Source organism: Leopardus geoffroyi, chromosome A2 (genome assembly GCF_018350155.1).
Source record: "Leopardus geoffroyi isolate Oge1 chromosome A2, O.geoffroyi_Oge1_pat1.0, whole genome shotgun sequence".
Lineage (NCBI taxonomy): Eukaryota > Metazoa > Chordata > Mammalia > Carnivora > Felidae > Leopardus > Leopardus geoffroyi.
Genome location: NC_059331.1, coordinates 39,691,901 through 39,719,216, shown reverse-complemented (window position 1 = coordinate 39,719,216; position 27,316 = coordinate 39,691,901). Strand labels below are relative to the sequence as shown.

The window sequence follows — 27,316 nt, the reverse complement described above, 5'->3', positions numbered from 1 at the left end:
CAGCCAGATAATGAAATAAAGAGTCAGATGCTTAACTCACTGAGCCACCCAGACACCCCTGAAATATTAAGCTGTTTTAAAAGCAAATAAATAGACATGTTTTCCTGATGATGTCTTTTACTGAAATTTCACAGCAGATTTTCATTTGTAAATGTTACTGAGACAGCAACCATAAACCCATAGAGTAATTTAAGAAGACCTTTTTTTTTTTTTTTGGTTATAAAAAAGTCTTGAGGAAGATACAGAAAACTTGTTCAGTGTCAGCTTTACTCTTTTTAAAGAAACTAGAACCCCTGTTTACTATATAACACTTCTCCAGTAGTGTTTTTGTTTTATGTTGTTGTTAGTTTATTGGCTTTAGTTCAAGGCTTAGACATCAAAAGCTTAAGCCATATGTTTTGATCTATGTTTCCCACTGTATTTTGAAGGCTATTAATAGTTTATTTTAGGTTTGATAGTTGGAAAACAGATAATTTTGAAGAACCCAGACTCTGCAGCTGCATACTGAAGGATTGACTTTCTGCCACATGTTGAAAGTTCTGCCCACTAAATGTGCTGTCTACACTGCATTGTATGACACTTAGAAGATGCAGTGAGCTATGTAAATCTGTGGGAAGTAATGATTTCTCACTGATCAGCAGTATCACATAATCATGATAGGTGTTCCCTTGTTACTGGGAATGTTCCACAGGCAGTGGAAAGCATTCTTGGTAGTTTCCACTGCCCTTTTCTCTTCCCTTAGGGACAACCAAGTAGTCCTCTTGCCACAATGAGGATGATGAGGCTAATGAGGCTCCTGGCATTGTCAGTGAGTTGTGTAGCTCAATGGATTGACCTGAGGTTTTCATCCCTAGTACCTCAGGCCCAAGTCACACACACACCCACAAGTAGACAAGTCTGGGCTATTTAAGGCAGAGAGACTCTTTTGAGGTTACCTTCAAAATAGGAATCCACGAAGAGTCCAGATGGATTTGGGTTAAAAATCCCAGCTCAGCCACTTAATTGTTAGCCTTAGACAAGTTTATCTTTCTGGTCCTCAATCTTCTTAATTTGTAATTTGGAGACAGTCAGTTCTTCCTAGAGTTGTGCTAAATCTAGCTTCACGTTGTGCCTGTCTTGTGATGGCTGGGAAATGGATCTGCCTCTGCTACTCCAGGCACTTCGCCGTGTCTAGTCTAGAGAGGCTGGGGTGGCCTCACTGGAGTGAGGTGGGTGCAGCTCTCATGGAGATGGGGCATCCCCATTGTCCCACATGTAGTCAGAGCATAAGCCTAGGAACCAGAGGGGACAGATGGCAGGAGCTGCCCGAGTAGTGCTGACGGGGTGGCACTTTTATTTGGCAGGTGCACACTGGTGGGCCTTCTGGTCTTCTTAACCTTCCCCTTGCAAAAAAGTTGGCTTTGCTTTTTGAACCAGTAAGTATTGGTATGCACTTGATTGAGAAAAGTACTGTGCAGCTGGTAAAAATTGGATAGGTTTGGGGCACCTGACTGTCTCAGGAGAACATGTGACTCTTGGTCTTGGGGTTGTGAGTTTGAGCCCCATGTTGGGTGTAGAGATTACTTAAAAATCAAATCTTTTAAAAATTGGCTGGGTTTATTTCCTACATCCTCTGTACCCTGATCTTTCTTAGAAATTCTATGGGACTTGTTGGAGGGAGAGAGTTTGAAAAAGCTGCGATAGTAATTTTTTTTTTTTTTTTTTTTTTTTTTGGCAATAGTAATTTCAATAATAAATTCCTCAGTTTTGGAGGGTTTTTTGTGAGGAGGGGGTCAGGTAACGACTGAGGAGTTAGGTTGTGACTTTGGAAATGGATGACATAAAACAAGGTAATACCTTTGAAACAACACAAATGTCTTTAGCAGACATCCCCTATTCCTTGCTTATTTGCTTATTGTCAGATCACAAATAGCCTTGGGTCCTTGTCGTTTTCTGAGCTTGTGGCTTGGTTAACCATTGGCGGAGAGCGGCATTCACTCTTCTATTCAGACATTCATTTTCTTAGGAGCAGGTACAAGCCATCACATGGCTGTGCATGTGTGCTGTGTATTAGGAATCACAGCTGATTTTTACCTTAGGTATATATAGATTTTTTCCTGTAGATAGTGAATCATGGTTTGCATGTGCTGAAGAATTTAGACCATGCATTTTGCTGAAGTCTTAGGGAATGCTTATCCAGCACAGAAACACACCGCAGGCACCTCACCTGTTGTCCACAGTCTGCCTGGAGCCTTGGCAAGCCGGCCTCGTTTCGGGGTACTCCGTCCTGGACATGTGTGATGTCTGGCTGCCTCACAGCTTCTTATGGTCCCCCCACTCATTAAGGGCCATTCGTGAGATACAAGTAGCTTTCTTTTTGATGGTAGCCACACTTGGGGTGAATACAGCATATAGAGTTGTTGAATCACCTGAAACTAACCTGGTATGTCAGCTGTACTCAAAAGAAGCAATTTCCCAAAAAGAAGCAATTTCCCTTTCTCTCCGCTCATCATTAGCTCTCGTTTCTGCTAATGTTAGTGCCTGCTACTCACTGAACCGGGCACTGCTTCTAAGGTCCCTGGTTTCTGAATCTCTTCTCTGACTTCTCATTCCCAAATTTTGCCCATAACCCCCATTTACTTAGCATCCCTTTCCTGCTTCAGAAGAATGTGTCCCCGTTCCTTTCCCAGGACTTGTCTTGATTGTACTGTCTCTCCTTTACCCCATGAATTAACCTCTCTTGCCTGCCTCCGGTCTGTTTCAGCATACAGCATGATTTAAGTCTTCATTTCCTATAGCAGTCTCAAACCCTGCTTACCCATTTCCACAATGGCCAGGGCCGTGCTCACTTTTCGCACCACAGTTCTCAGAAGGGTTCCTATTGGCCATCTCTGTACTAGTGCGCTGACCGTCCGTCCGTCTTCGCAGCCCTTGATCCCATGTGGCTTGCTCACCTGGTGGTCGGCATTGACCTCCTCCTGGTCATTGAAGCTTGGGCCCTCTTGTTCATCCTCATTTTACTTTGTCTTTGCTATGTTCGTTTATTCTTTATTCATCCAGTAGATAACTTTATTGAGCACCTGTCACTGTGCTGAATGACATGGTGACAAGAATGATTAAGATGTGAGGTTGCCACTGAGGGGTGTACAGTTGACTGGCAATCACAGTACAGCGTTGTAAGTGACAGAACTTTGTAGAGTGTTCTGGAATGAGACAGGCATCTCTAACTCGGATTGGGTGGGCCTGGTGATTTGGCTGGCAGTTAACCTTTTATTCCTTCCATGTGGAAGGTTCTCTTAGACTGATGTCCCGGTGTCCTTTCATGTTCTTGCACGTCAGACTTCTCTGGAGTAAAATGAATGTGCTGGCTTAATTGAAATTCTCTCTCAAGGTGTAGTTTTTTCATAGTTTTTATGGTTTATTCACAGTATTAACTCCGGCTGACTTAGTTTGATACCAGGGTATTGTTTAGTGTGTGGCATTTTGTTTCACCAGAATTAAACTGATAATCCCTTTAGACAGCTGATCTGTTTGGATCCCCAGTGAGTGCTTGGGAAATGTTTGTGGTGGTGATGATCTTCTTTGTAAGTATGAACACATTCGTGCTTGCTCTTTGAAGGAGTAGAATGTGTTAGCATGGCTGCTGCTGCCTTTCTCAAAACCTGTGGAAAAAGAAAGTTACTTCCATACGGGATCCTCTGGGGGCTTAGAGTTAAGTACCTTCCTCCCTTTCTGAAGAGGTACTTCATGTCTGCGTTTGCATCTCTTACCACTGACAATATTGTGGTCCAGGCTGAGGTGTACCTGTGACTGGGTTTTGTGGTGACCACCCATGACCAAGGCCTATGTTGCTAGAGACTGATAGGCAGTTTGCCCTGAGATTATACACTTTGTTGGTACGTTTTCTGGTAAAGCCACCCTGCCACCGAACAAGTACTGAAACGCTCAGAGCAAACCCAGTGCCTTCCCCGCTCAGGCTCACCTTGGGGAACTCCCAGGAGTGAGCTGACTGTCTCCTCCTTGTGCTGCTTTCTTCCTCATCCACGCCACACTAGCCCTCAGAAGCTCCAGGAATTAGGGGTTCAGCATGTCAGGTATCTAGCAACTGTTTTCCTGCCCCAAAATGGCAGAGTTACTTAAGAAGGAAGCTTCCCCCACACACACATTTGTTTTACTCCCCCGCCCCCAGGCTTCCCAATGATGAGCTAGACCTAGTGTGGCTGGTTATTTTTCCCCAGCCCTCTTCTCCATCCTGGGGACCGAGAGGAGATGTAGGGTCTGAAGGTGACGGTTACATTGTGGCAGCCGGTCATTTCACCTTATTAACGACCCACCTGGAGGTGTTTGTTTCCTACCTTGTTCTTGGAGAAGTTATTATATTGCAAATGGCGATCTATTATATTATAAATGGAGATCTAGATGGGAAATGTTTGAAAATTAATATTGTATAGAAATAACGCATAGGCTCTTCTGTCTCCTTTTCCCATTTGGGTCTGAATGCTCCTGCATTGTGCAAAGTGTTTGGCAGCACTTAGATTTTGTAAACAATAGTGTTAAGAGCCGGTGTCAGTTGGAGATTGGCGCGGACATAATGGTTGATGGCACAATGAATGTATCACTTGTCTGAGGTTTTTTTATAGTGACTTTCAGTCTTTCACTCCCCTTGGGAGCTAGTATGAACCGCAGTTACCTTTTATTGCTCTATATGTGTTGTCCATGCCAATCACAGAGCTGCAGGGGAGCAGACCGAGTTGGAATAATTAGATTGAGGAGTGAATGTCACACTTCTAATTTCATTCTCCTTTCAAGGGATTACCAGTGTCCATTTAATAAAATGAGATTAACCCTCTGCAGCAGGAGTATTTGAAAGCTGTCAGTCAGTATAATCTTGACAGCTCAAAAGAAGAAGTGCTCTCTGCACTCTTAGAAACAGTGTCATGTTTTATGGGCTGAAAGACTTTTTCTGCAAAGGGATGTGTCTGTGTGAGCACGTGTGTGTGTGTCGTTAAAGGCAGACGTGCAGGAGGTGGATCTGAAAGAGGAAGAGGTTCTACCTATTGCATAGGAGCAATAACGGAGAAATAACAAGTAGTATAGTTCGCACTTGCCAGACACCGGTCATAAAATACTTTGAGAGATTGTAAGACCAAAGCAAAAAAAAAACAAGTGAGAGAAATAATACAAGGCAAATAGTGACGTGTCTTTCCTTAAACGTTTTAGAAAACCTCGGATCAATTCTCAGCTGGTGGCGCAGCAAGTGGCGCAGCAGTACGCCACCCCGCCGCCCCCGAAGAAGGAAAAGAAGGAGAAGGTGGAGAAGCAAGACAAAGAGAAACCTGAGAAAGATAAGGAAATCAGTCCTAGTGTTACCAAGAAAAATACCAACAAGAAAACAAAGTAAGTTCCCAGCCCACTCTGCACAGTTCTGTTATTTTGCCGGTGAACTCCAGCCCTGTTTTAAATGCCTCTTTTTGTTTCCGCCCCGCCCCCCAGACCAAAGTCTGATATTCTGAAAGATCCTCCTAGTGAAGCAAACAGTATACAGTCTGCAAATGCTACAACAAAGACCAGTGAAACGAATCACACCTCAAGGTATTTGAAGCTAGATTGAAATACAGCATTGCTGCTCTGATTTTCTTTGTCCTAGTCCAGAACCCGGGGCAGGTTTTGTGCCTGTGAGCTTGCAAGCTAAGAAGGGGTGGGGGCAGGAGCTAGGCGTGGGCCTGTTCACTTGGAAAACACACGTGTAAATATGCGGGTTTCTTCTATATCACTGTGCCCACAACAGGAGAAAGATCAACCGATGATAATTTTGCATTGGTCCAAAAGCTTGGTTTAACCGGTGGTGGTTTCTGTCGCTAAAAGTTAATCAGCAGACTTTGCTGGAAGCTCTTGGTGTGTGTGGTGGCGATTTAGACCCCTTGCCACCCACGGTGGCGTGAGGTCCGTGTGTATATTGATGGAGAAGTTGCTTTGAATCCATAGCTTATATTTAATTGGCTGTTCCCCGGGGTGTTGCTTTCAGGCCCCGGCTGAAAAACGTGGACAGGAGCACCGCACAGCAGTTGGCAGTGACTGTGGGCAACGTCACCGTCATTATCACAGACTTTAAGGAAAAGACTCGCTCCTCCTCGACCTCCTCATCCACAGTGACCTCCAGTGCAGGGTCAGAACAGCAGAACCAGAGCAGCTCGGGGTCAGAGAGCACAGACAAGGGCTCCTCCCGTTCCTCCACGCCAAAGGGCGACATGTCAGCAGTAAATGATGAATCTTTCTGAAATTGCACATGGAATTGTGAAAACTATGAATCAGGGTATGAAATTCAAATCCTCCACCTGCCCATGCTGCTTGCACTCCCTGGAGAATCTTCTGTGGACATCGGCCTCTTAGTGAAGCTGCCAGGATGATTTCTGCTTGCCATGGGCATCTGGCCACCAAGGAATTTCGCACCCTGACGATTACTCTTGACACTTTTATGTATTCCATTGTTTTATATGATTTTCCTAACAATCATTTATAATTGGATGTGCTCCTGAATCTACTTTTTATAAAAAAAAAAAAAAATCTGCTGTGCACAATTTTCCATGTACATGACAACTGGTTTTTTGTTTTTGTTTTGTTGGGGGGGGGGGCGGTGGGGGGCTGGGTGGGGGAGGGAACTTTTATTTATTGTGTTCACAGACTCCATCCTTTCAGCATATCCTTTTAAGTTTAGTTCTTTCTTCCAGTTATACTATGTACTATCAGTTTTGATATAACTATATATATATAAATATAAAATTATATATAAAGGGTTATTTGAAACCAATCCATGGCAACGCTGGTGCTTGATACACTGTGAAGTGAATACAACATTGAACAGTTACAGATCTGGGACAGTCCCTTCTAGGAAAGTGCTGAAATTAAATTAAAATCAGTCCTACATGAAGTATGTTCCAACCCACGTGGGAACTTGACTCTCATCTGTCTAAAGAGTACTGGACGATATAAAAATATATATTTTTTACACAATGTGATCTCAGATTTCAAGACTGCTCCAGATAGCCTGCATTTGCAATGGAATAACTGACAAATCACAAATGGTTTAGTTGGGAGGGCTTTGAAGACGATTCAAAAGTAACTAAACTAGCTCCAGAATGCCAAGTATTCGTGTAAGTTCCGGTTACATGTTAGCATTGCTGTTCTTACATAAGCACTCATGAAAATATGGTATTCTGTAACTCGAATTCCATCCATTTTCCAGACCTCCACTCATGTCTGAGGTAAATCTCTTAGTTTCAGGACTGAAACTGTCTAACCTGTATTTTTGGTCCATACAAGAAGCAACTCCCTATTACCACTTTGCACGTGACATAGCAGTCGTGGTTTTTGTAATTGAAGTTGGTTTGCCTTGTGTCCTCTCCTTTTCCTTACCCTGCCAATTTAGTTTATGAGAATTCTTCCTTCTTAAAACCTACTCTTTTTTGTTTTTTACTGAACCAAGGTTATCAAACGCACATCCAGTCCCGACATGGAGTATTTACAGTGTTTAGAGACATTTCTCGATTCCCTGCTGTGGGAACGTGGTGAATGGTTTAAGCATTAGCAGCCAGAATTGCAGGGAAAGTTCAGACTTCCTGCGAGCGTGTGATCTTTGTCTTTTTCAACATTTCTGTTCCCTCATTTTTCACTGTCTTGCAAAAACAAAACAAAAAACAAAGACCACTAACATGATTCCACCCCCTCCTTGTTTTTCAAATGTGTTGTTTTGCTTTGTTTGGATTTCGGGTCTCTTGCGTTTGACTCTTACGTTCATATCCACGCGGTCTGTAGGCTTCAGAGTCATTTCAAACATGGGAACTTGGTGTCACCTTCCTTTATTTGATCATACTGAAGGACTCACGGGAGGGCAGCGATTTGTGATGAAGTGCCACATTGTGGGGTGAAAAACCTGGTTTGCTTAAGAACAGAAGTACCTGTCTATGGAGGCAACGAGTAAAAAGAAACAATTAACAGCTTGATTTGAGTAGCCAAGAGGAAAGGTTCCTTTCACATTTACATTAAAACTATTCGGTAGTCACTGGTGTGCCATAATTTCAATTCCGTCCTCAAAGGTGTAGGCTGTAAAGCAGTGCTATTTGTTGCTGTGCTCCTATTCTCAAATGCATGGACAATTGTTCCCCTCTTTTTAAAATGATGCTTGTATCTGGGATGCAAGCTATGCTCTCTTTTTAAATACATTTTTAAAGTATTTATTAATGAACCAAAGGAAATCAGATGCTTTCTGTAAGCATCAGAATATATAATCCATAGTGATTTGACTATGAATTTTAAATCCACGTTTTAATATTAGTGGGATATTGCAAAGACATTCCTTCTAAAGTTTTAATATTCCTTTTATTAAGGGTCTCAGGGAGGGTAAATTAGTCAGCCATATTTATTTTCCAGAGATGTAAGGAATTGCTACGTTTTCTAATTACCTTTTTAAGAAAATTTAAATGCCACCAAACTCGTGGGTTGCACTGCTTTTTGAACCAATAAGTATTGGTATGCACTTTGTTCAGAAACACTGTGTACTTTCTCAAAATTCATTTCATGTAAAGTGATTGGACCCCTAGATTAGTGGAAAGAGCTGATGAACCAGCTACTCATAGGCTGCTAATTAATTCATCGCCAGTGTCTTGGTTTTTCAGTTTTGCCTCCGTGATAAAGAATAGAGGAAAGGATTGGGAGTGGTGAAGGCAGGGAGGGTTGCTTTCAAACAGGTGAGGTGAAATTGGCATTTTGCTAGAAACTGCAGCTAACACTGGGACTTCTCGACAGTCACATGCCGTTGGGCCAGTCCTCCAGCTGCTGTGGTGTATCCTGTTGAGGTAGTGAAGTGGTGGGGACTCTACACTTTTAATTTCCAAAATTGAAGACATCCCTCAGGCATGTATTCTGGAAATGGAATTCCTATAACTTCTGCATTTGCAGTTTGCCCTACAACTAGTAGGCAGCGCATAAAAACACTAGTGTAGTTTATAAAGATATATATTAAAAGAGGACCAGAAATACTTGGTATTCAGTGGCACAGTAAGCAGGTTATAAAAACAAAACAAACAAAAGCACAGTGTTACGCTTGCAAGTTTCCATTTGTTTTCATACCACACGCTCTATCACACTCGTGCGTGCGCACACACGACAGAGCTTCCCCAGCGTGCTCTGCTTGAGTCATGCAGTTTAAAAAAAAAAAAGGGAAAGACATCTTGACACCCACAAAATATTCTGATCAAACCTTTCAGTTTCAATCTGGATCTTCAAAAACATTGGCAGAAGCTTCTGTGAGTTTAGTTCCACTAAGATGTCTCACCTGCCTTATCAAGACCATTCTCAGTCTACTTTTTTAAGCTACCGTATCTTAAATTATTGAAAATTTATTAATTGCTGAATATATAATAACCTTTGCTTGTATGTAACCGAAAATGGTTTAAGAGCCAACATTTAGAGTATGACAGTGGAGCTGAACAGTTTTTAATGCGCAAGCAGTTCTGTTCTTGTGTATGACTTGTAACCTTAATTTACTGTGTAAAGATGGTTACATTATTTCCTTAGCTTTGTTTGTTGGAGACAAATAGAGAATGCTTGTTAAGTATGTCAAAACATAATCTTATCTTGTGAATTTTTGTTAATGTATTATACGAGCTATATTTTTCATTTGCCCAGAAAGACAGCTTGTATAACGCTTTTGGAAGTTTCTGCTCTGTAACGTCTTTAGAGCTGACAGTCTGTTAGGTTTGTTTTTTTCTTCATGCTAAAGTGTCAGTTGGTGGTTTTGTGAACTGGTCAGAAATTCACAGGTCTTAAATGTTTTGGGGAAATTTATATTGGACACTGCTCTTTGTCTAGCAAATAAAAGATGTTAATATATTCCTGTTACTGGCATGTGCACGACTATGTTATTAGAAGCCACTTTATCATTTTCCTGCTTTAAATAGAAATGTCTATTTATGAATTCTGCTTGTAGTTTTTTCACAAATAAAATAGTAAAATTTACACTGAAATCTTTATTTCCTTGTGTATAGATTTTAGCCTTAGGAAAATGGTTCCATTTTGTACTCGGATTTTTAGCTCGCGGGTTATTTCCAATGGGAACAGGAGGCCAAGAGCGCAAGTTGGTTTAGGTGTGCATATCTCAAAGCTGCAACAGCAAACCTAACTGAACAAAAAGAACGTCCAGATTTGGGAAGAAAACCATCTTAATGTGTCTAAGCTCATCCTTTGAGATCGGTTATAGCGATTTAAAAAGAGATGGCAGCTGACAACGGTCAGTTCGGTGGCTCGCTGCAAACTGTCAGAAGACAACCCATTTCTGGCCAACTGCAGTTAGGTAAATTGTGACTCCGATGTAAACGAAGTGCAGTGTCAGACCTGAAAGCCACACACACAAAGCGTGCTGCGTGCTAGGGAGACCACTGCTGAGTGGCCGCAGCGGTCGCTGTGCCCTTCCAGAGGATACGAAAACCGCTTGAAACGCTTCAGGATGCACCCCTGATTACTCTTCTTTGTCCTGAGTTTGCACTTGGACTAGCACTGAAAGGAACACGGTGTAAAATGGTGCAGGACCCCCAACTGGAAAATGGGTTCGTCCTGACGAAAGGAAACTAAGAAAGCTGCGTTCTCCTTGGTCCTTAATTGCCGGTAAGGAGTCGTCACCCAAGTCTGGCTCCTCAGAAGTCTCGGAAAGGATCTGGAAGGGTGTAAGGGCAGGGATCAGATGGCGTCTCCTGTTTCCCAGCGGCTATTGTGGCTATAGACAGGCGATTGGTTGTACCCCCTACCTCTGCTTTCTTTGGTGTCTGAGGAGTCCTGCGTGAGGGTCCCCGCTGCTGGTGGCCCTGGCTCCACCCTTTGAGGAGGATGGCAGCTGCCTTGCATAGATAGAGGCGTACAGCAAGAAGTTGGATCCTTTCTGGCCGTAAGGACAAGAGGGAAGGGAGACAATGGCTCCTTCCCTCTTGTCCTCGGCTAAACACCGTGTCGACGCTTCCAGACCCCCACTGAGGAACACCGTGGCTGGGGTGTGACACCGACATGGTATAGACGCTGGCTGAATTCATCCTGGTCAAGGATAGGATGATCCCTGAAGCCGGAAGGCACCCAGGCTTATGCTCTGCTTTCACAATCCTGTGACGTGGCAACGGGCCAGCCTCTGCCTGGGGCAGCAAGGAGATGAGGGGTGTCAGGGAGGCCTTTGGTCTGTCTCGTCCCTGATCTCCGAGCGGTTCTGAAGAGCTACTCCGAAACCTTAACATCCCGGGAAGGAAAGGTTCAGAACCATCCTCTTGATCAAGGTCCTGCTTGTTAATTGTCAAAGAAGCCAAGGTCTGTTCTGGCCGCTCCTAATAGTGTTTGTCAGGAAGGTGCAGTCTTTTCCCTAGCAGTCGGAGTTCTGTGAAGTGCAATAGACACGGACCACTGAATACTGCAGGGGAGGCTCTGATTTTTCTAGAAAAGGTCATAGGACATGTCTGGAAAGATAGAGGAAGGGGCTCAGGTCAGGGCAGACCCTGAAGCGAAAGTAGATATCCAGGTGTCATGTTCTGCCTGGGAAACCTGCCTTCTCTCCAGGCATTCATCACAAGGCTGCGACGGGGGGCTCACTGTAGGGCACCTGGTGACTGGGTGTTTCTAGTCCCAATGACAGATCCAGTGCTTTGCCAGAACACAGCTAAGGGGGGTAAGCGTGTGGATGCAGACTGAAATTGGCCCCCTCCTGCCGGTGCTTTTGACCTAGACCTGGCATTCAAGTGACCACACCCCCACCTGTTCCCCCATCTGGAGCTGTGCCAGACCTCACTAATCACTCACAGTACTCTCTTTTCAGCTGAATTCAGACTCCAAAGCCTCAACACAGCTCTACAGTCTTCGTGACCCCGTGTTCCTGTGTGGTAAAACTCATTTGCCATTCCTTCCCTGGACCAAACCCATCCAAAGCAACTGGGGGACCCTACAAGGCTGACTTAGTCAACTCTTCCGTTGTGGAGCCCTCCCTGGGGCCATAGGGATTCTCAGTGGAAGGCTGGCTGAGAGACTTGAAGGAGTCCGGAAAGAAGGAAACTAAATATCCAACACCAACTTTTCGAAAACCTCCGCTTTCCTGTTTAAAATGGGACCAGAGGAGGCGGGCCAGTGCCAAGCATTGTAGCTTTAAATGCCAGACCCAAAGGCCTGCTGGCAGTGATGGGTGTAGCCATGTAGGCCAGACCAGGACCTGCCCAGGCTGTCGCACCGGTTCTGCCAACCCCAGGGACTCTCAAATAACAGGGCAAAACACCAAACGGATGTGATTCCTGGAAACAGCAAGGCTCATGCTGGGAGTCAGAGCTGTGGAAGGCTCCCACCTCTACCTGACTTTGTGGGTGACTGTGGGCAAGTCAGCCTCCCTAGGCTCATTTTCCTCATCTCAGAAACAAACCCTACTCTGCCCAGGTCTCCGCTCCCCTTCCCCCCACCCCCCAGGGTTGCTTCTATTTTGTCGTGGTTTTAATAAGTGGGACAACTTTATTTCCTGGACGTTCGCTATAATGCTTCACTGATGGCAACACTGGGAATGAGAAAGGTTTGGTTTGTGATTGTTTTATCTTGTTTTTATATTTTATGTTATATACCTGCCCCCCCCCACCCCCCCACCCCCCGGCCCTGGCCCAGAGCAATTGGGCGAAGGCCACATGTAAATCAAGTCCGATGGTATTTTTACAGCTGCTTGGTGTTTCTGTATCTACACACAGTGTTACAATGAATATGGCTTCTCTTCATTAAAAGTTTGATTTTTTTAAATGATGTTCACTGTCCTGTTATTACCAAAAAAAGAAGTTTAGAGTCAGTGGGAGAATTAGAGAGCCACAGGGTGCCTGGCATCACGACACAGTAGGAGATTACTAAGCATCGGTTGTGGATTACACACACATATATTGTACCTGCGTGCATATGTGTCTATACGTGTGTATGTCGTAAGTGTATACGCACATGTGTACTGATGGGGAGTGGGGCTTTTCATTCGTGCATAAATGTCACGAGCTCCTGGCACAGAGAAGTTTGAGCTACAATCCATTAGATCGGCCCCAAATACGCGCTCATGGAGAGTGAATTGTAGATGAGAACCATTTTTTTCAGCCTGAGTAATTCAGCCATCACAGCAGCCCCAGAAGGAGGAGAGCTCCGTGCAGGGGAGCAAGGCAGATACATAAATTGTATTCATTGCCTCTTCACGTTTAAAGAAATTTGTAACCCGTTTGGAGAAGTCTACAGTAGAGTTATCTCATTGGCTGGAATTATAACAATCTGCCAGAGTGGAAAATGTGTGAAGGTGAGGCATTCCCAAGAGGCAAGACCCTCTAATAAATGATACTGTAACGTTCCAAGTGACTCCTGTGTGCAGAGATCATCCTGACAATGCAAACAAATAGACTAATAAGAGGGAGAATTGCCAGCACCTCCATTCATCCCGAAGCCATCAGCAGCCACTGGTGGACGGAGGGGTCAGCTTGCCTGTGTGGCCGGCGAGACGTGGGGACCACTTTGGTGGCTGCTGAGCAGAGGCCGAGGGCCGACAACGCCTGGGCTTGCTACTCTTCCGTAGAAGCCCCGTGAATCCCTAGTGGGGATTTACCCTCGAAGAGCACTGTGTACACCAGGAACGGCGGGTGTGAGTGGCGGGTCCTGGGAACCACAGTTGCGTGGGACCCTTTTTTATGTTCCCAGCTCTGTGACAATCCCTCACTTCATCCTGACTCTGTAAATCCCTTCTGCGCAACATGGAGCGACATCACCGTAGCAAAATTTATTTACGTAGCAAGAACACACTTTCTTGGTACTGTGTTTACCGCCCAGTATTAACTCACTTAATCCGCACAGAAACATTATGGAATATATAGTCAGGACGGGCACACGACAGCCCGTGGGCCACATCCTTCCCCACTGCCTGTGTTTGTATAGCCCATGAGTTCAGAATGGATTTTACATTTTTAAGTGGTTGAAAGAAATTTTTAAAGAATAATATTTGTGATGAAAAATATATGAAATTCAGATTTCAGCGTCTATAAATAAAGTTTTATTGGCACACAGCCACACCCGTTCGTTCGTTCACGTGCTGTCTGTGGCTGCTTTCCTGCTACAAAGGCAGAGTGCAATTGTTGCAGTGGAGACTGTGTGGGCCACAGAGCCTAAAATATTTATTATCTGGCCCCTCGGAGAAAAAATGTACTGGAATACACTGCCGTCTGTCACATTCTATGAGGTAAGCACTGACATAGCCCTCAGTGTCTAGAAGGGTTACTGGCAGTCTGTGCTAGATAAATGGTTGTGGAATGAAGAAATCGCTGCCTGCCTGTTTTACAAATGAGGCAACTGGAGCACGGAGATCTTAAGGAACTTGCCCAAGGCCACCCAGCTAGTAAGTGGAGGAATTGGGATTTGAATCAAGGCTAATTCAGAGTTTAGTCTTCAAGAGGCTGAATGGGCAGCTTCCTCCAAAGTATGTTCCTTGAACTCGAGTTAGGCCAGATGCCCGGCTGTGGCCAAATACATTTGGTTGAAGTCCTGTTTAATACAGAAGCCCTCTTGGAGTTTCACAGTGATCATTAGTACATCAAAGGCTCTGAGAAGTCCTGCTGGAAAGAAACCCATTTCACTTTCTTTAATATGGTGTTTTAAAAATGTATTCCACCAACTAACGTAACTCTGGGGGGAGCGTTTGTGAAAAGACTGTAGTTAAGACCTACTGGGCCTCTCTGTGGCTGTTAGAAAATGATTGAGCCTCTCTGAACCTTGGCTTCTTTCTCTGGAGAACCGTAACACAAAGGTCTCGTGAGCTAGAGTTCCCGGCTCCTCCTAGATACCTACAAAATCTCAGTTCCCTGCTCCACAGGGTGACTCCGTATCCTGCACACCCACCATTTCCTACCTTTGAGGCCACGTGCGGACCACAGTAGCTTTGTAAAGGGGTGGCTCGCGTCACCTCCCGGTGCCCATGAGTTACAAGGATAGGACCGTTCAGAGCCATTACAGGGAGCCCCCACCGCAGGAGAGAGAAGCCGACGGGAGAGTGGGCTCCAGCCAGTGCGAGCCAGCAGCGTGGCCCAGGCCCTGGCCAGCCCGTGCACTCCGCCTCGGAGGTTTCTCCTCCGACCCATTCTGAGCAGATCTAACGGTGCACCCTGGCTGTCAGCTGGACTCTGGATTCCGCTCTCATCTCAGTCACACTCCTGCTTGAGTGAGTCGTTCTTGACTCCCCCGACGCCGGAAGCCTTTGTTCCCGGCAGCAGGTGAGGCTTCCGCGGCCTCTTGACATGACCGTCCACTTCGGGGTCTGAGAAAGTCCCCTCCGCCCGCATCCCAGACATCTGAAGATGCGGCTTAATAGAGTCCGCTGCCGCGGAAGGAGGGCTGTCGGGGCTCCCGGCCTACGGGAGGCTGCCGCGCCCGGGGGCAAGAGGACAGGCCGCGAATGGGACCAGGGAGGGGGGCCGGGGTGGCGGAAGGGGTCGGGAGAACGGGGTGGGGATTGATCCGGGGATGGGGAAGGTGGGGGGACGGGAAAGGGGCCCGGGACAGGACTGGGGACGGAGAAGGGGAAGGGGGCAGGGAAAGGGTGGAGCCGGAGAGGCCAGTGGGCTCGCAGGAGCGGCCGGACCGCAGTGTCCTCGCCCGAAGCGTGGAGCGGCGAAGTCCTCCGGCCGCGTGTTTAAGAATGAAGCGCAAGAACTGGCGGACTCGCTGCCGGGTCGGCGCACCCCTCTTTCTGCCCGCCACTTCCCGCCGCCGCCGGGGCCTGCAGCCTCGTTTGGGAGGGGAGGGGAGGGGGAGGGGTGGAGGCACAGCGGGCAGAGCGCAGGTGCCCGGGCCCAGCAGTTAGTTGGCAGAAAGGGCCCAAGGCCCTCCCACGCGCGCTCCTGAGCGCCCCTAAAAGCATGCAACCAACCGTGTGAACTGCTCCGTGGACACCAGCACTGACCAAAGGACCTAGTTCCAAGACAGCAATCTAGCTGCAAGCCTCACCCCCTTCCCGGAGTCCTTCCCACAGGGAAGATTCTGGCTTCGCCTTCTAACGCTTGGAGAACAGCCTCTCCCATTTCAGGGCCACCGGTAGAGCTGGGGCGGGCATCCCAAGAGGCAGCAGGCCCTTTGTGGGGAGCCCAGTTGGGGGCCAGCCCTGTCTCCACCCTCTGCGTCTGAGGGCTTAACCTCTTGTTTCCTGAGTTTTGTATGCCTCTGCTTGGCTGTTTTCTCTTGTTTGTCAGATGTCAGCATATTTATTTACTTTCACTCTGCCCACCCTGTCTTTGCCTGCAAGGAGCCCACCCTGAAAAGGAGTCTGACCTGACCTCCCGTTAAACAACCGTCACAGACCGAAGGCAAACACGACAGTCCTTACACCTTGACAACCGTTGCCCAGTGTTGCAAAGTGCACGGCCTGAAATGAGTCTGATTAGAAGGGCCAGGGCCGTATTTGAATATAAGAACAAGGATATCTTCCAGTTATGTAGTAGACGCTCTTTTTTTTTTTTTTTTAATGTTTATTCATTTTTGAGAGAGAGAAACAGGCTGCGAGTGGGGGAGGGCTAGAGAGTGAAGGAGACACAGAACCTGAAGCAGACTCCAGGGTCCCAGCTGTCAGCACAGAGCCCGACACGGGGCTCGAACCCACGAACCGTGAGATCATGACCTGAGCTGAAGTCAGACCCTTAACCGACTGAGCCAGCCAGGTGCCCTTATGCAGTAGAGACTCTTAATGTCCTTGAATGATGGGAGGGAGGCCAGCATGCTTTAATTTTGCCTGATTCTTCAGGCTGCTGGCTTGGAACTTTAAGGTGATGGCTGGAACTGTCAGTCATCATGGACCATGAGGTCATCTTAAGGATGGAAGCTACCTATTGAGGACAGGAAGAGCTGAAAGATAGAGCCTGGGTCCGTGATGACACCTTAGAGCTGTCATCCCCAGGCGCCCTGCCTAGCCCCTGACCCCTATTGGTGAGACATAAACTTCTCTTTTATTTAAACCACTATGTATTAGTTAGGGCTCTCCAGAGAAAAAGAAGGAGACGTGTATATATCTCCACTGCAGGCCAAGAAGGATCCAAACAACTTGGGCATGACTCTGACTTCTCTTCCTATAAATGAATTTCTCCCTGAAGGAAAAAGCATCCCTTCCCCAACACAGGATAGCGATGTATCATCTCCTCTAGGCTGGGTGCCACAGGGAGGGGCAGCAGATATTTTGAGCATTAACTAGTCTACCATACCATTTTACCAGACTATAAGAACATAAACAGAGATTGACCAGGAATTAGAAAGAACTAACTCCCAACTTCACTTCCTCCATTCCAGTCCCTTCACCCTTCACCCTCCCATATCCAAGGAGAGACTCCGAGCAGAAAAACCTGGTTTCCCATTCTGACTGTATTGTTAAAAGTGGGAGCGAACTGAACCCAGGTGGAGGCACCTGGAACTTTGGGAGAGCCAGGCTGACAATTAATCCCGCTTCACGTTCCCAGTCACCTCTTTGTTCCAGTCCACCTCCTCCAAAGTGAAACCTGGGAAATGGTCCTCAAGTTGGGGAATTCTGTGGTCTGAGGTTTTGGGTTGGGGAAGGGATGAAGTTTCAGTTACACATTTAATTGCATCTGCTCTGGAAGGTCTTTGTGTGAGTCTGGTCCATATCTGGAGCCCTTGATGGCAAGTCTCCTGTGTGTTCCAAAGCCAGGATCCATAAGAAGCGTGTGTGTCACCAAAGTCCACCATTAGCCTGTGTCTTTATGCCCTTAATCCTGCCCTTTACATCAGGACAATTTAACGCACAGTTGGATGCTCCCTAGATACACCGTAATGCACATAGCCATAGTCTAAAGAATCTCCTGAATCAAGTCCTGCTAGGTGTTATGGTTTGAATTGTGTTCCTCCCAAATTCATATGTTGAAGCTCCAACTCCCAAAGTGAACTGTTTGGAGATAGAGTCTTTAAAGACATATGTAAGGGGGGGCCCCCATGGGTGGCTCAGTCGGTTGGGCGTCCAACTTCAACTCAGGTCATGATCTCGTGGTCCATGAGTTCGAGCCCCGCGTCAGGCTCTGTGCTGACAGCTCGGAGCCTGGGGCCTGCTTCTGATTCTGTGTCTCCCTCTCTCTGGCCCTCCCCCGCTCACACTCTGTCTCACTCTCTCTCTCAAAAATGAATAAACATTAAAAAAAAAAATTAAAGACATATGTAAGGTTAAGTGAGGTGGTAAGGGTGGGTCCCTTAAGGGGACTGATGTCCTTATAAGAAGAGGTAGAGACACCGGAGACCTCACTCTCTCACCGCGCACAGAGCAAAGGCCATGCGAGGCCACAAGAAGGCAGCTGTCTGCAGAGACCATCCCTGCTGCAGGTGTCTAGATCTTAGACTTCTGGCCTCCGGAACTGTGAACAAATAAATATCTGTTTTTTAAGCCACCCAATCGGTGGTATTTAGTTATGCATCCCTAGAGGATTAATCCATTAAGAGTAACAGCAGTCTAAACTTCCAGTCCTGCTTCCGTTCTCTTCCATTTCCTCTTTCTCAGAGGAAACTCTTTTTGATTCCTTATCACTATTTGGTATTTCTTTTCATACGTCACAATCATGCCCAGTGGGCTCTTTCCTGTTTTCCATCTTGCATGTTACCTCTTAATTTCTACTATGGGAGATGAGATTTTAGCTCTTTCCTTCTGCCCATTTTCAGTCTACAAACATAGACTTCTCCCTGACCCCGGACCCACTGTCTGTATAGCATATTTGATTAGATCAACATCAGCCTTTATATTATTTTGACTATATACGTAAGTGTATAATCACAGTGGAGTTTTATGGTAAATTTGTGATTACTTTGTCTTTCCTGCACAATTTTTTTTTTTTTCTGGAGTTAGTATTTTTTTGTCTGCTTATTTCTCTCTGCATTTATCACCAGTTCAAAACCAAACATGCATAGGCTTAGTCAGGGCCCTGGTCATACAGAGCATATCACTGAGAGGTTTCCACCCGAGGGCTCTACATGAAAGGGCTTTTGAGAGAGGTGTGGACTTGGGTGGAGAGGTACCCACAGATGTTAGCAACAGTGGGAAGCCATTACCAGTGCCAGGCCTGAAGGGCAAAGAGGGGAAAGAGGCTTACCGGAGCCTAGAGCATTTACAGCTCTGCAAGAGAAGCAGCTTTGCAGGATTTGTGGTTGGGGAGGGATAAAGTAGCCACTGCCAAAAAGGTGGCATCAAAGCAGGCCGGGAGGAGCATGAAATACACTTGACCCCCCCTGCTTCATCCCCTCTCATCTCCTGCCAATGCTACTCAATAGCCAGCCCGACAGGAAGCCGAGGGCGAGGGAGCTCAAAACTGGCAATCCACCGCGATAGCCTCCTGAAACTGCCAGTCAGAAAAGGGAGGAAATGCAGGGTGGAGGGGGAAGACGAGGCTAGCTGGCCTGTGGGCTTGATGCTTGCCAACAGATTCATTGGCTTTAGGTGCCCTTGTTTCAGCTTCTTGAAGACATCTCTTCTAGTGTCTCCCGACCTGTCCCCATCCAGGCCGAGCACAGTGGGACCTCCCTTGACTACCACCCTGGTATGTCCCTCTCTTCTCTGTTGTACCTCCTGTTTCCTGTCATCCCGGTTTTCCTCTTTGTTGTTTTACTTCCTCGTTTTGGTGGAGCTCATCCTCCATTAGCTTCCTGAGAAAGGATGTGGGGGGGGGGGTGGGGGGGAGCTCTATTCTTTGAGACCTTTCAAGACCAACGATGTCTGCATTCTTCCTTCATACCCACCTTGTACACTGCCCTGGAAGTCATTTTCCTTCCTCACATCTGGTGACACTGATGAGAAGCCTCAAGCCTTCTGGTTCCCGATCCTGCACATGGGACCTATTTTTTTCTCTCTGGACATTTAAAGAAGCTTTTCTGGGGTCTCCTGGCTGGCTCAGTGGGTAGAGCATGTGACTCTTGATCCCAAGGTTGTGAGTTTGAGCCCCGTGTTGGATGCAACAGCCAACATAAAATCTAAAATAAAATAAAATAATAAAATAGCATAAAATAACATAACATAAAATAAAGAAGCTCTTTTGTGTCCCCAGTGCACTGATACCTCATGACTATGCTCTTTGGGGTGGATCTATTTTCACAACTGTGCTGAATGCCCACTGGATGCTTTCAATCCCCAAATTCAAATTGTTCAGTGTTGGGAAATTTCCTTAAACTATTTCACTGATGACTTCATTTTCTCTACTTTTTCTTTCTGGAACTTCTGTTATCCAGATATTGTACCTCCTCTGATTTTCTTGTGATCTCTGTTTGTGTTCTTTTCATGCTTTCGGTTTTTTTTTTTTTTTTTTTAGAAAAAACAACCTCATGCTATGGGCTGAATTGTGTCCCCCAAAATATGCTGAACTCCTAACCCCCAGTGTCTGTGAGTGTGGCCTTATTTGGAAATAGGGTCTTTGCAGAGCTAATCAAGTTAAAGTGAAATCAATAGGGTAGGTCTTAATCCAATATGACTGGCATCATTATTGCAGGGGCAATCTGGACACAGACACAGAGAGAACGCCAGTCAAAATGAAGACAGAGATTGGAGTGATATTTCTACAAGCCGCGGGACACCAAAAATTGCCAGCAAACCCCCAGAATGGAGGAGAGAGGTAAGGAACAGATTCTCCCTGTAGAGTCCTCGGAGAGAACTAATCTCTGCCAGTACCTTGATTTTTGACTTCTGGCCTCCAGAACTGTGAGATGGTAAATTTCTATTGCTTTAAGTACCCCAGTCTGTGGTACTTGGTTAGAGCCGCCCTAGGAAACGAATACACCTCATCTTTGCCTTCCATTTCTTCTATTAAGTTCTTCATTTCTTATATCATGTTTCCCATTTCCACGGGCCATTCTTTTGTTGTTCTGTACACTTCTGTTTTGTCATTTCAGCCTCTTATTTCATGCCTGCAATATATTTTCTCATTGGAGAAAATTAATGATTATTTAAAGCTTTCTTTTCTCAGACTAGTCTGCTGTTGTTAAGTTCCTTGTTTTATGTCCTGTTAAAGGCTCTTCTCAGGTGTCTCTAAATCCTATGGAGAGGCAAGCTAAGGCTAAAAACACCAAGCCAAGAATAGAACTTGTTAAAGGTAGACGGCTGTGGGGGAACTCTTTTTTGGGGGAACCCTAAATGTAAATATCTTTAGTTTTTTTCCACTTTGTGTTCGTCAGACCCTTCCAAATTCCTGCCTGGAGGTAGAGACTGGGGAGCAGTCTGGGGCCTCAGCCTGCATCATGGACAGTCCCATATCCTCTGCGTCACACTCTTCAGGAAATAAACCTTCTTTCTTAAGGGGAGTGGAGGAGGGCTGGATGCCCTGCATCCTGGAGTGAAGGGTGACCCAGGGAGCAGATATGGGAAGCCATCTGCTTTTCTTGCTGGCTTTTAACTGATTTTCCTTATTCGGTCCTCGCCACCCTTCACCTGCCCTTCTAGAATTACATGAGTAATGAGTTCCTGACTTTTGGAGGATTTGGTTGGTTTTGTTGGCTTTTGCATGCTGGCTTAGATTTGGCTTTCAGCAGGCACTGGCTACCTCCCCGTCTGCTTCCCAGCTTAAAGTATTTTCTTTTATTGTGTCCTCTTCATTCTCTCAAACCTGTGGTTTCTTGCAAAAAACAAAACAAAACAAAAGAACTTTTACTCCAGTTCAGATGGTGTCCAAGAGAGAACAAAATGGTATGTGTGTTCAATGCTCTGTCTTTATCTGAAAGCCTCAAGATCTCTTTTTAAAACTAATTTTCACCATTGTGATATAAAAACAATAAACTAGGAATAGAAGAGAACTTCCTCAAATTGATGAAAGACATCTATGAAAAACCCACATCAAACTACATGGTGAAAGACTACTTTCCCCCTTAGATCAGGAGCAAGACAAAGATGTCTGCTCTTACCAATTTTATTCAACATCGTACTGAGATTTCTAGCTAGGCTAATTAGGCAAGAAAATGAGACAAGAGGCATCCAGATTGGAAATACATAAGTAAAATTATCTTTATTTGCAATTGGCATGATCTTATATATAGAAAATCCTAAGGAATCCACAAAACGCTATTGCAGCGAAGTTCAGCAAGATTGCAGAATACAAGATCAGTATTTAAAAACCAACTGAATTTCTATCTACCAACAAGGAACAATCTGAAAATAAAATTAAGAAAATTCCATTTTACAAGAGCATTAAAAAGAATAAAATACTTAAAAAGGATATGTTTAACAGAAGAAATGTAAAACCTATATGCTGAAAACTATAAAATATTGTTGAAAGAGACAAAAGAAGGCCTAAATAAATGGAAAGATATCCCATGTTCATGGATCAGAAATTTAATATTGTTAAGATGGCAATACTCCCCCATGATCTACAGACATAATGCAATCCCTATCAAAATCTTAGTTGGCTTCTTTGCAGAAATTGACAAGCTTATCCTAAAATACACACAGAAATGTAAAAGACCCAGAATAGCTAAAACAATCTTTTTAAAAGCAACAAAATCAAAGCACTCACACTTCTTATATTAAAAACAATACAGGGCAACAATAATCAGGATATTGTGATACTGGCATAAGGATAGATCTATAGATCAATGGAATAGAATTGAGAATTCAGAAATAAACCCTCACATTTACAATCAATTGATTTTTTTTAAGTTTATTTGTTTATTTTGAGAGAGAGAATGACAAGCAAGGTGCAGTGACAGTGCAGAGCCCCACATGGGGCTCAAACTTATGAACGTGTGAGATCAGGACCTGAGCTGAAATCAAGAGTCGGAAGCTTAACTGACTGAGCCACCCAGGTGCCCCTACAATCAATTGATTTTAGACAACTGTGCCAAAACAATTGAACAGAGAAAGAATAGTCTTTTTGACAAATGCTGCTGGGATAACTGGGTGTCCACATGCAAAAGAACAAAGCTGGACACCTTACCTCACACCATATACATACACAGTTAATTCAAAATGGATCAAAGACCTAATGTAAGAGCTAAAACTATAAAACCCTTAGAAGAAAACACAGGAGTAAATCTTCATAAACCTTGGATCAGGTAATGATTTCTTACATATGATGCCAAAAGCGAAAGCAAACAAAGAAACAATGATAAATTGGAGTCCATAAAAATTAACACCTTTCATGCTTCAGAGGATACCATCAAAAAAGTGAAAAGAAAGGCACCTGGGTGGCTCAGTCAGTTGAACATCCAACTTCAGCTCAGGTCATGATCTCACGGTTTGTGGGTTCAAGCCTCAGGTCTGCCTTTGCGCTTTCAGTGCTGAGCCTGCTTTAGATTCTCTGTCTTCCTCTGTCTCTGTCCCTCTCCCACCTCTCTCTCTCACTCACTCTTGAAAATAAATAAATATTTAAAAAAAATTTTTAGAAAGTAAAGACACTCATAGAATGGGAGAAAATATTCACAACTGATAGATTTGATAAGGGACTTTATAGAATATATAAAGATCTCTTACAAGTCAATTATAAAAAGAGAATGCAATTAACAATTGGGCAAAGGATCTGAATAGACATTTTCCCAATATATTCATACAAATAGCCAATAAGCATGTGAAACGACGCTTATATGATTAGCCATCAGAGAAATGCAAATCAAAACCGTGTTGAGATACACTCCTTGGGATGGCCATAATAAAAAAAGATGGAGAATCAAAAGTGTTGGTGAGAATGTAAAATTGTGTAGCGATTTTGGAAAATAGTCTGGAAGTTCTTCAAAAAGTTAAGCATGGAGTTACCCTACAGCAAGCCCAGCAAATCCTGGGAACATACCAAAGAAATGAAAACAGGAAAACATGTTCACAAATATTCATAGCAGGATTTTTCATAATATCCAAAAAGTGAATGAAACCCCCCCACAAATATCCATCACCTGATGAATGGGTAAGTAAGACTCAATATATCCATAGAATTTCCAGTGTTAGCAATAAAAAGAAACAAAGTACTGATACATATTACAACATGGATGAACCTTGAAAATATTATTCTGAGTGAAAGGAGCCAGACACAAATTTCATATATTTTATGATTCTACTGATATGAAACGTCTAAGAGTTAGCAAATTTATAGAGACATGGAAAGTGACTGTGAAAGACTACAGGGTTTCTTTTGGGGTGATGAAATGTTCTGAAGTTGATTTGGGCGATGCCTGCACAACTCTGTGAATATGCTAAAAATCATTGAATTGTAAATTTTACTGTTTGAATTGTGTAACATGTGAGTCATGTATCAATAAAATTGTTGTTAAAAAGCACCAAATTTAGGGGCGCCCAGGTGGCTCAGTGAGTTAAGCATCTAACTCTTGAATTCAGCTTGGGTCATGATCTCACGGTTGTGAGATCGAGCCCCATTTCGGCTTCTGTGCTAAGCACGGAGCCTGCTTGGGATTCTCTCTCTCCCTCTGCCCTTCCCCCCACACACTCTCTTATACTCTCTCTCTCTCAAAAAAAAAAAAAAAAAGAAAAAAGAAAAAAGAAAAAAAAGAAAAGAAAAAACAAGAAAAGAAAAAAAAAAAAGAAAATAGGCACCAAATTTAGTGGTGACTGGTGGCTGTTGGTAGAGCATGTGATTCTTGATCTCAGGGTTGTGACTTCAAGCCCCACATGGGAGGTAGAGATTACTTAAAAAATTAACAACAACACCCACTTTTAACTGTCTTGGCATCTGAATTTCTACTACGAACCTTTATGTTGATGTTGGAAGTAGACGGGCTATGCATTACAAATCAGCGCAGTGATACTACAGATTGGGATGGAGGTAGTGGGGGGTCATGGACATAGGTTCAGCCAGACACGAGGGGCCTTAGGCATGCCTGTTACTTATCAGCTATGCAGTCTTGGAGAAGTGACTTAACCTCTTCCAGCCTCAGTTTCATAGTCAGTGAAACGAGATTAATAATAGAACCTGAAGAAGGGATTTTATGCTTGTCGTCCAAGCCCTGGGAAATAGACTCTAGGAAACATTGAGATGCTTCTTGCCAATCTTCTACCCAGGCAGAATGTATTGGAGGGATACCTGAAGCAGGACTCCTTTGGTTGCAAAAGACAGACAGCAAAACACAGCAGGTAAGCAAACAAAGGGAATGAATTGCTTTGTGATGCTAAGAAATCCAGCGGTAGCTTCAGGCATGGCTAGATCCTGGGGCTTAAATGATGGCACCTTTCCCTCTTTCCCTTGCTCGCTCTATGGTAGTCTTTGAGCGTGAGGACTCTGGAGCTAGATTCCCTGGATTTGAATCTCACTTGTTTTGTGACCTTGGGCAAGTTACTTAACCTTCCTGTGCCTCATTTTCCTAATCTATATAGAATCAGGATGTGATAAAAGAGTCCTGACCTCAGAGGAAAGTTGTGGGGATTCAGGGAGGTAATATATGTAACATGTTTAGAATAGTGCTTGCCAGAGTCAATAATATATAAGTATTTAACTATTATTATTATTATCATTGGGATTTATTTTGTGGTTCATCTGCAGCTGGGAACACTCCATCGGGCAAGAATGTTGTTCCTAGAAGCTTAGTTGTATATTCTTGTAGGGCAGAATAAATTTTTTTTTTCTTTAAAAGAGGAGGACTATCTTTAAACACTAGCTCTGCGTCCTGGGGAATTTTGGTCACGTGCCCATCCGCGACCCAAACGGAGGGATGCAGTCCTCTGATTGGCCCAGCCACGATGCCCAGGGTCCAGGCAGACAAAAACCAGTCTTGCCCACATCTACTGTAAGGAAGTTTTCCAAGCACGGCTGGAGAGAACAGAAGCCATCCAGGAAGGCTGCAACGGGGCCATGGCAAGCTCTGGGCACAGCTAACGGTGGGGAACAGGCTCAGCCTGGGTGCTGGGGCCCTACTCTGTACCATGCCAGGAAAATGAGGCCTCTCAGGCTTGAGGCTGAGGAATGCCATGTGGTATGCATTACCTACCAAGTAATAGACCATTTACCTTCTCCGGAGCTGGGAGCAAACAGACCTAATTGGTGTAGCCACCGGAATATTGGATGTCTCTCATTGTGGTCCCAGAACTCGAGACCCTCTTACTTTTGCAACCAGGACAACATGTTGAAAAGATGGTGGTCTTCAATCTAAATGGAAAAAGCAACAAAACCACATTTTAGACGGTTTTGGGTGGTTTGAAGTGGTTTCTGGTTAATCCCAGCTCCATCAGGCCATCTGAGAGATTTGCTGCATCTGGGGGCCGCTAGAATGAGGAAATGATTTCGCTAAGCCAGCCTGAGTCTGCATTCCCAAATATGGAGTTCAAGGACTCATCTTGGAGAAAATGAAACAGAAGCTTCCAACAAAGGGTTCTTAGAAGTCGGTTTGTAATTAACCTTTCTGTGTAACATGAGATTTCTGAATTAAATGGAGGGGAAAAAAATTCATTTTTTTTTTTTTTTTTTTTTACAAATAACAGATACTGGTAAACAGCAGTTCCAATGTGCTTTACAGAACATTGATTACCATATGCTGGGGATATTAGTCGACAGGCATGTCTAAACTAATCCAATCTACCTCTTCTTTTTAATTTGGGTTTTCTGCTATACTTGACAAACAGGCTGGGCCTCGTGGGGTTCTGCTGGGAGGCAATGCCCAGCTTCTTAAGCCTGGGGCTCAGGCACCACGGGGAGGCCCTGGCTTCAGTACCTGCCCTCATTTAATCTGTGACTTCGAGGACTTGTCTCCAAACCATAATTGAATTCCCATTTGATCTGCTTGACCTCAGCTTCCCACAGAGCCAATTCCCAGTGGGCAGAGTGTGGCTGGGCCCGGGAAGCGGCAGGGGTTTCCACCTGTGCCCTCTCGGGCAGGACGTGGCCTCCGGATAAATCTCATTTGGCCCACCAGGGTTGAAAAATGGTTTTGAATGTGAATGCCTTCAGATGTGCATTCGTGTGCTATGGCTGCTGTAACCAGGTACCACAGACCAGGAAGCGGGGGGAGTGCTTAAACAGCAGAAATGTATGATTTCACAGCTTGGGGGCTGGGAGTACAAGATCAAGGTACTGGCAGGGGTCCTTCTGAGTGAGGGCTGTGGGGGAAGGATCTGTCCCAGGCCCCCTGTCCTTGGCTATTTTCTCTCTGTGTGCCTTCACATGGTCTCCCCTCTGTGTGTGTGTGTCTCTGTGTCTAAATTTGCTCTTTTTATAAGGACACCAGACATATTGGACTAGGGCCCATCCTAACAATCTCATCTTAATCTGCAAAGACCCTATCTCCTAATAAGATCACATTCTGAGGTACTGGGGGTTAGCACTTGAACCTATGAATTTCGAGGGACTACAATTCAGCCTATAATAGATGCCAT

The 27,316-nt window shown here is 44.8% G+C and overlaps 1 protein-coding gene across 1 annotated transcript in view; it reads left to right on the top strand.

Annotated features, from left to right (window-relative positions):
• LOC123605882 (RING1 and YY1 binding protein) overlaps positions 1-9,993 on the top strand; it is an 84,791-nt gene extending 74,798 nt beyond the window's left edge. The window contains exons 3-5 of the mRNA XM_045493560.1: positions 5,200-5,376; positions 5,473-5,571; positions 6,005-9,993. Of these exons, the coding sequence (XP_045349516.1) occupies positions 5,200-5,376; positions 5,473-5,571; positions 6,005-6,257 (529 nt within the window). The 3' untranslated portion in view covers positions 6,258-9,993. The remainder of the gene's footprint in view (positions 1-5,199; positions 5,377-5,472; positions 5,572-6,004) is intronic.
• Positions 9,994-27,316: the final 17,323 nt, after the last annotated feature.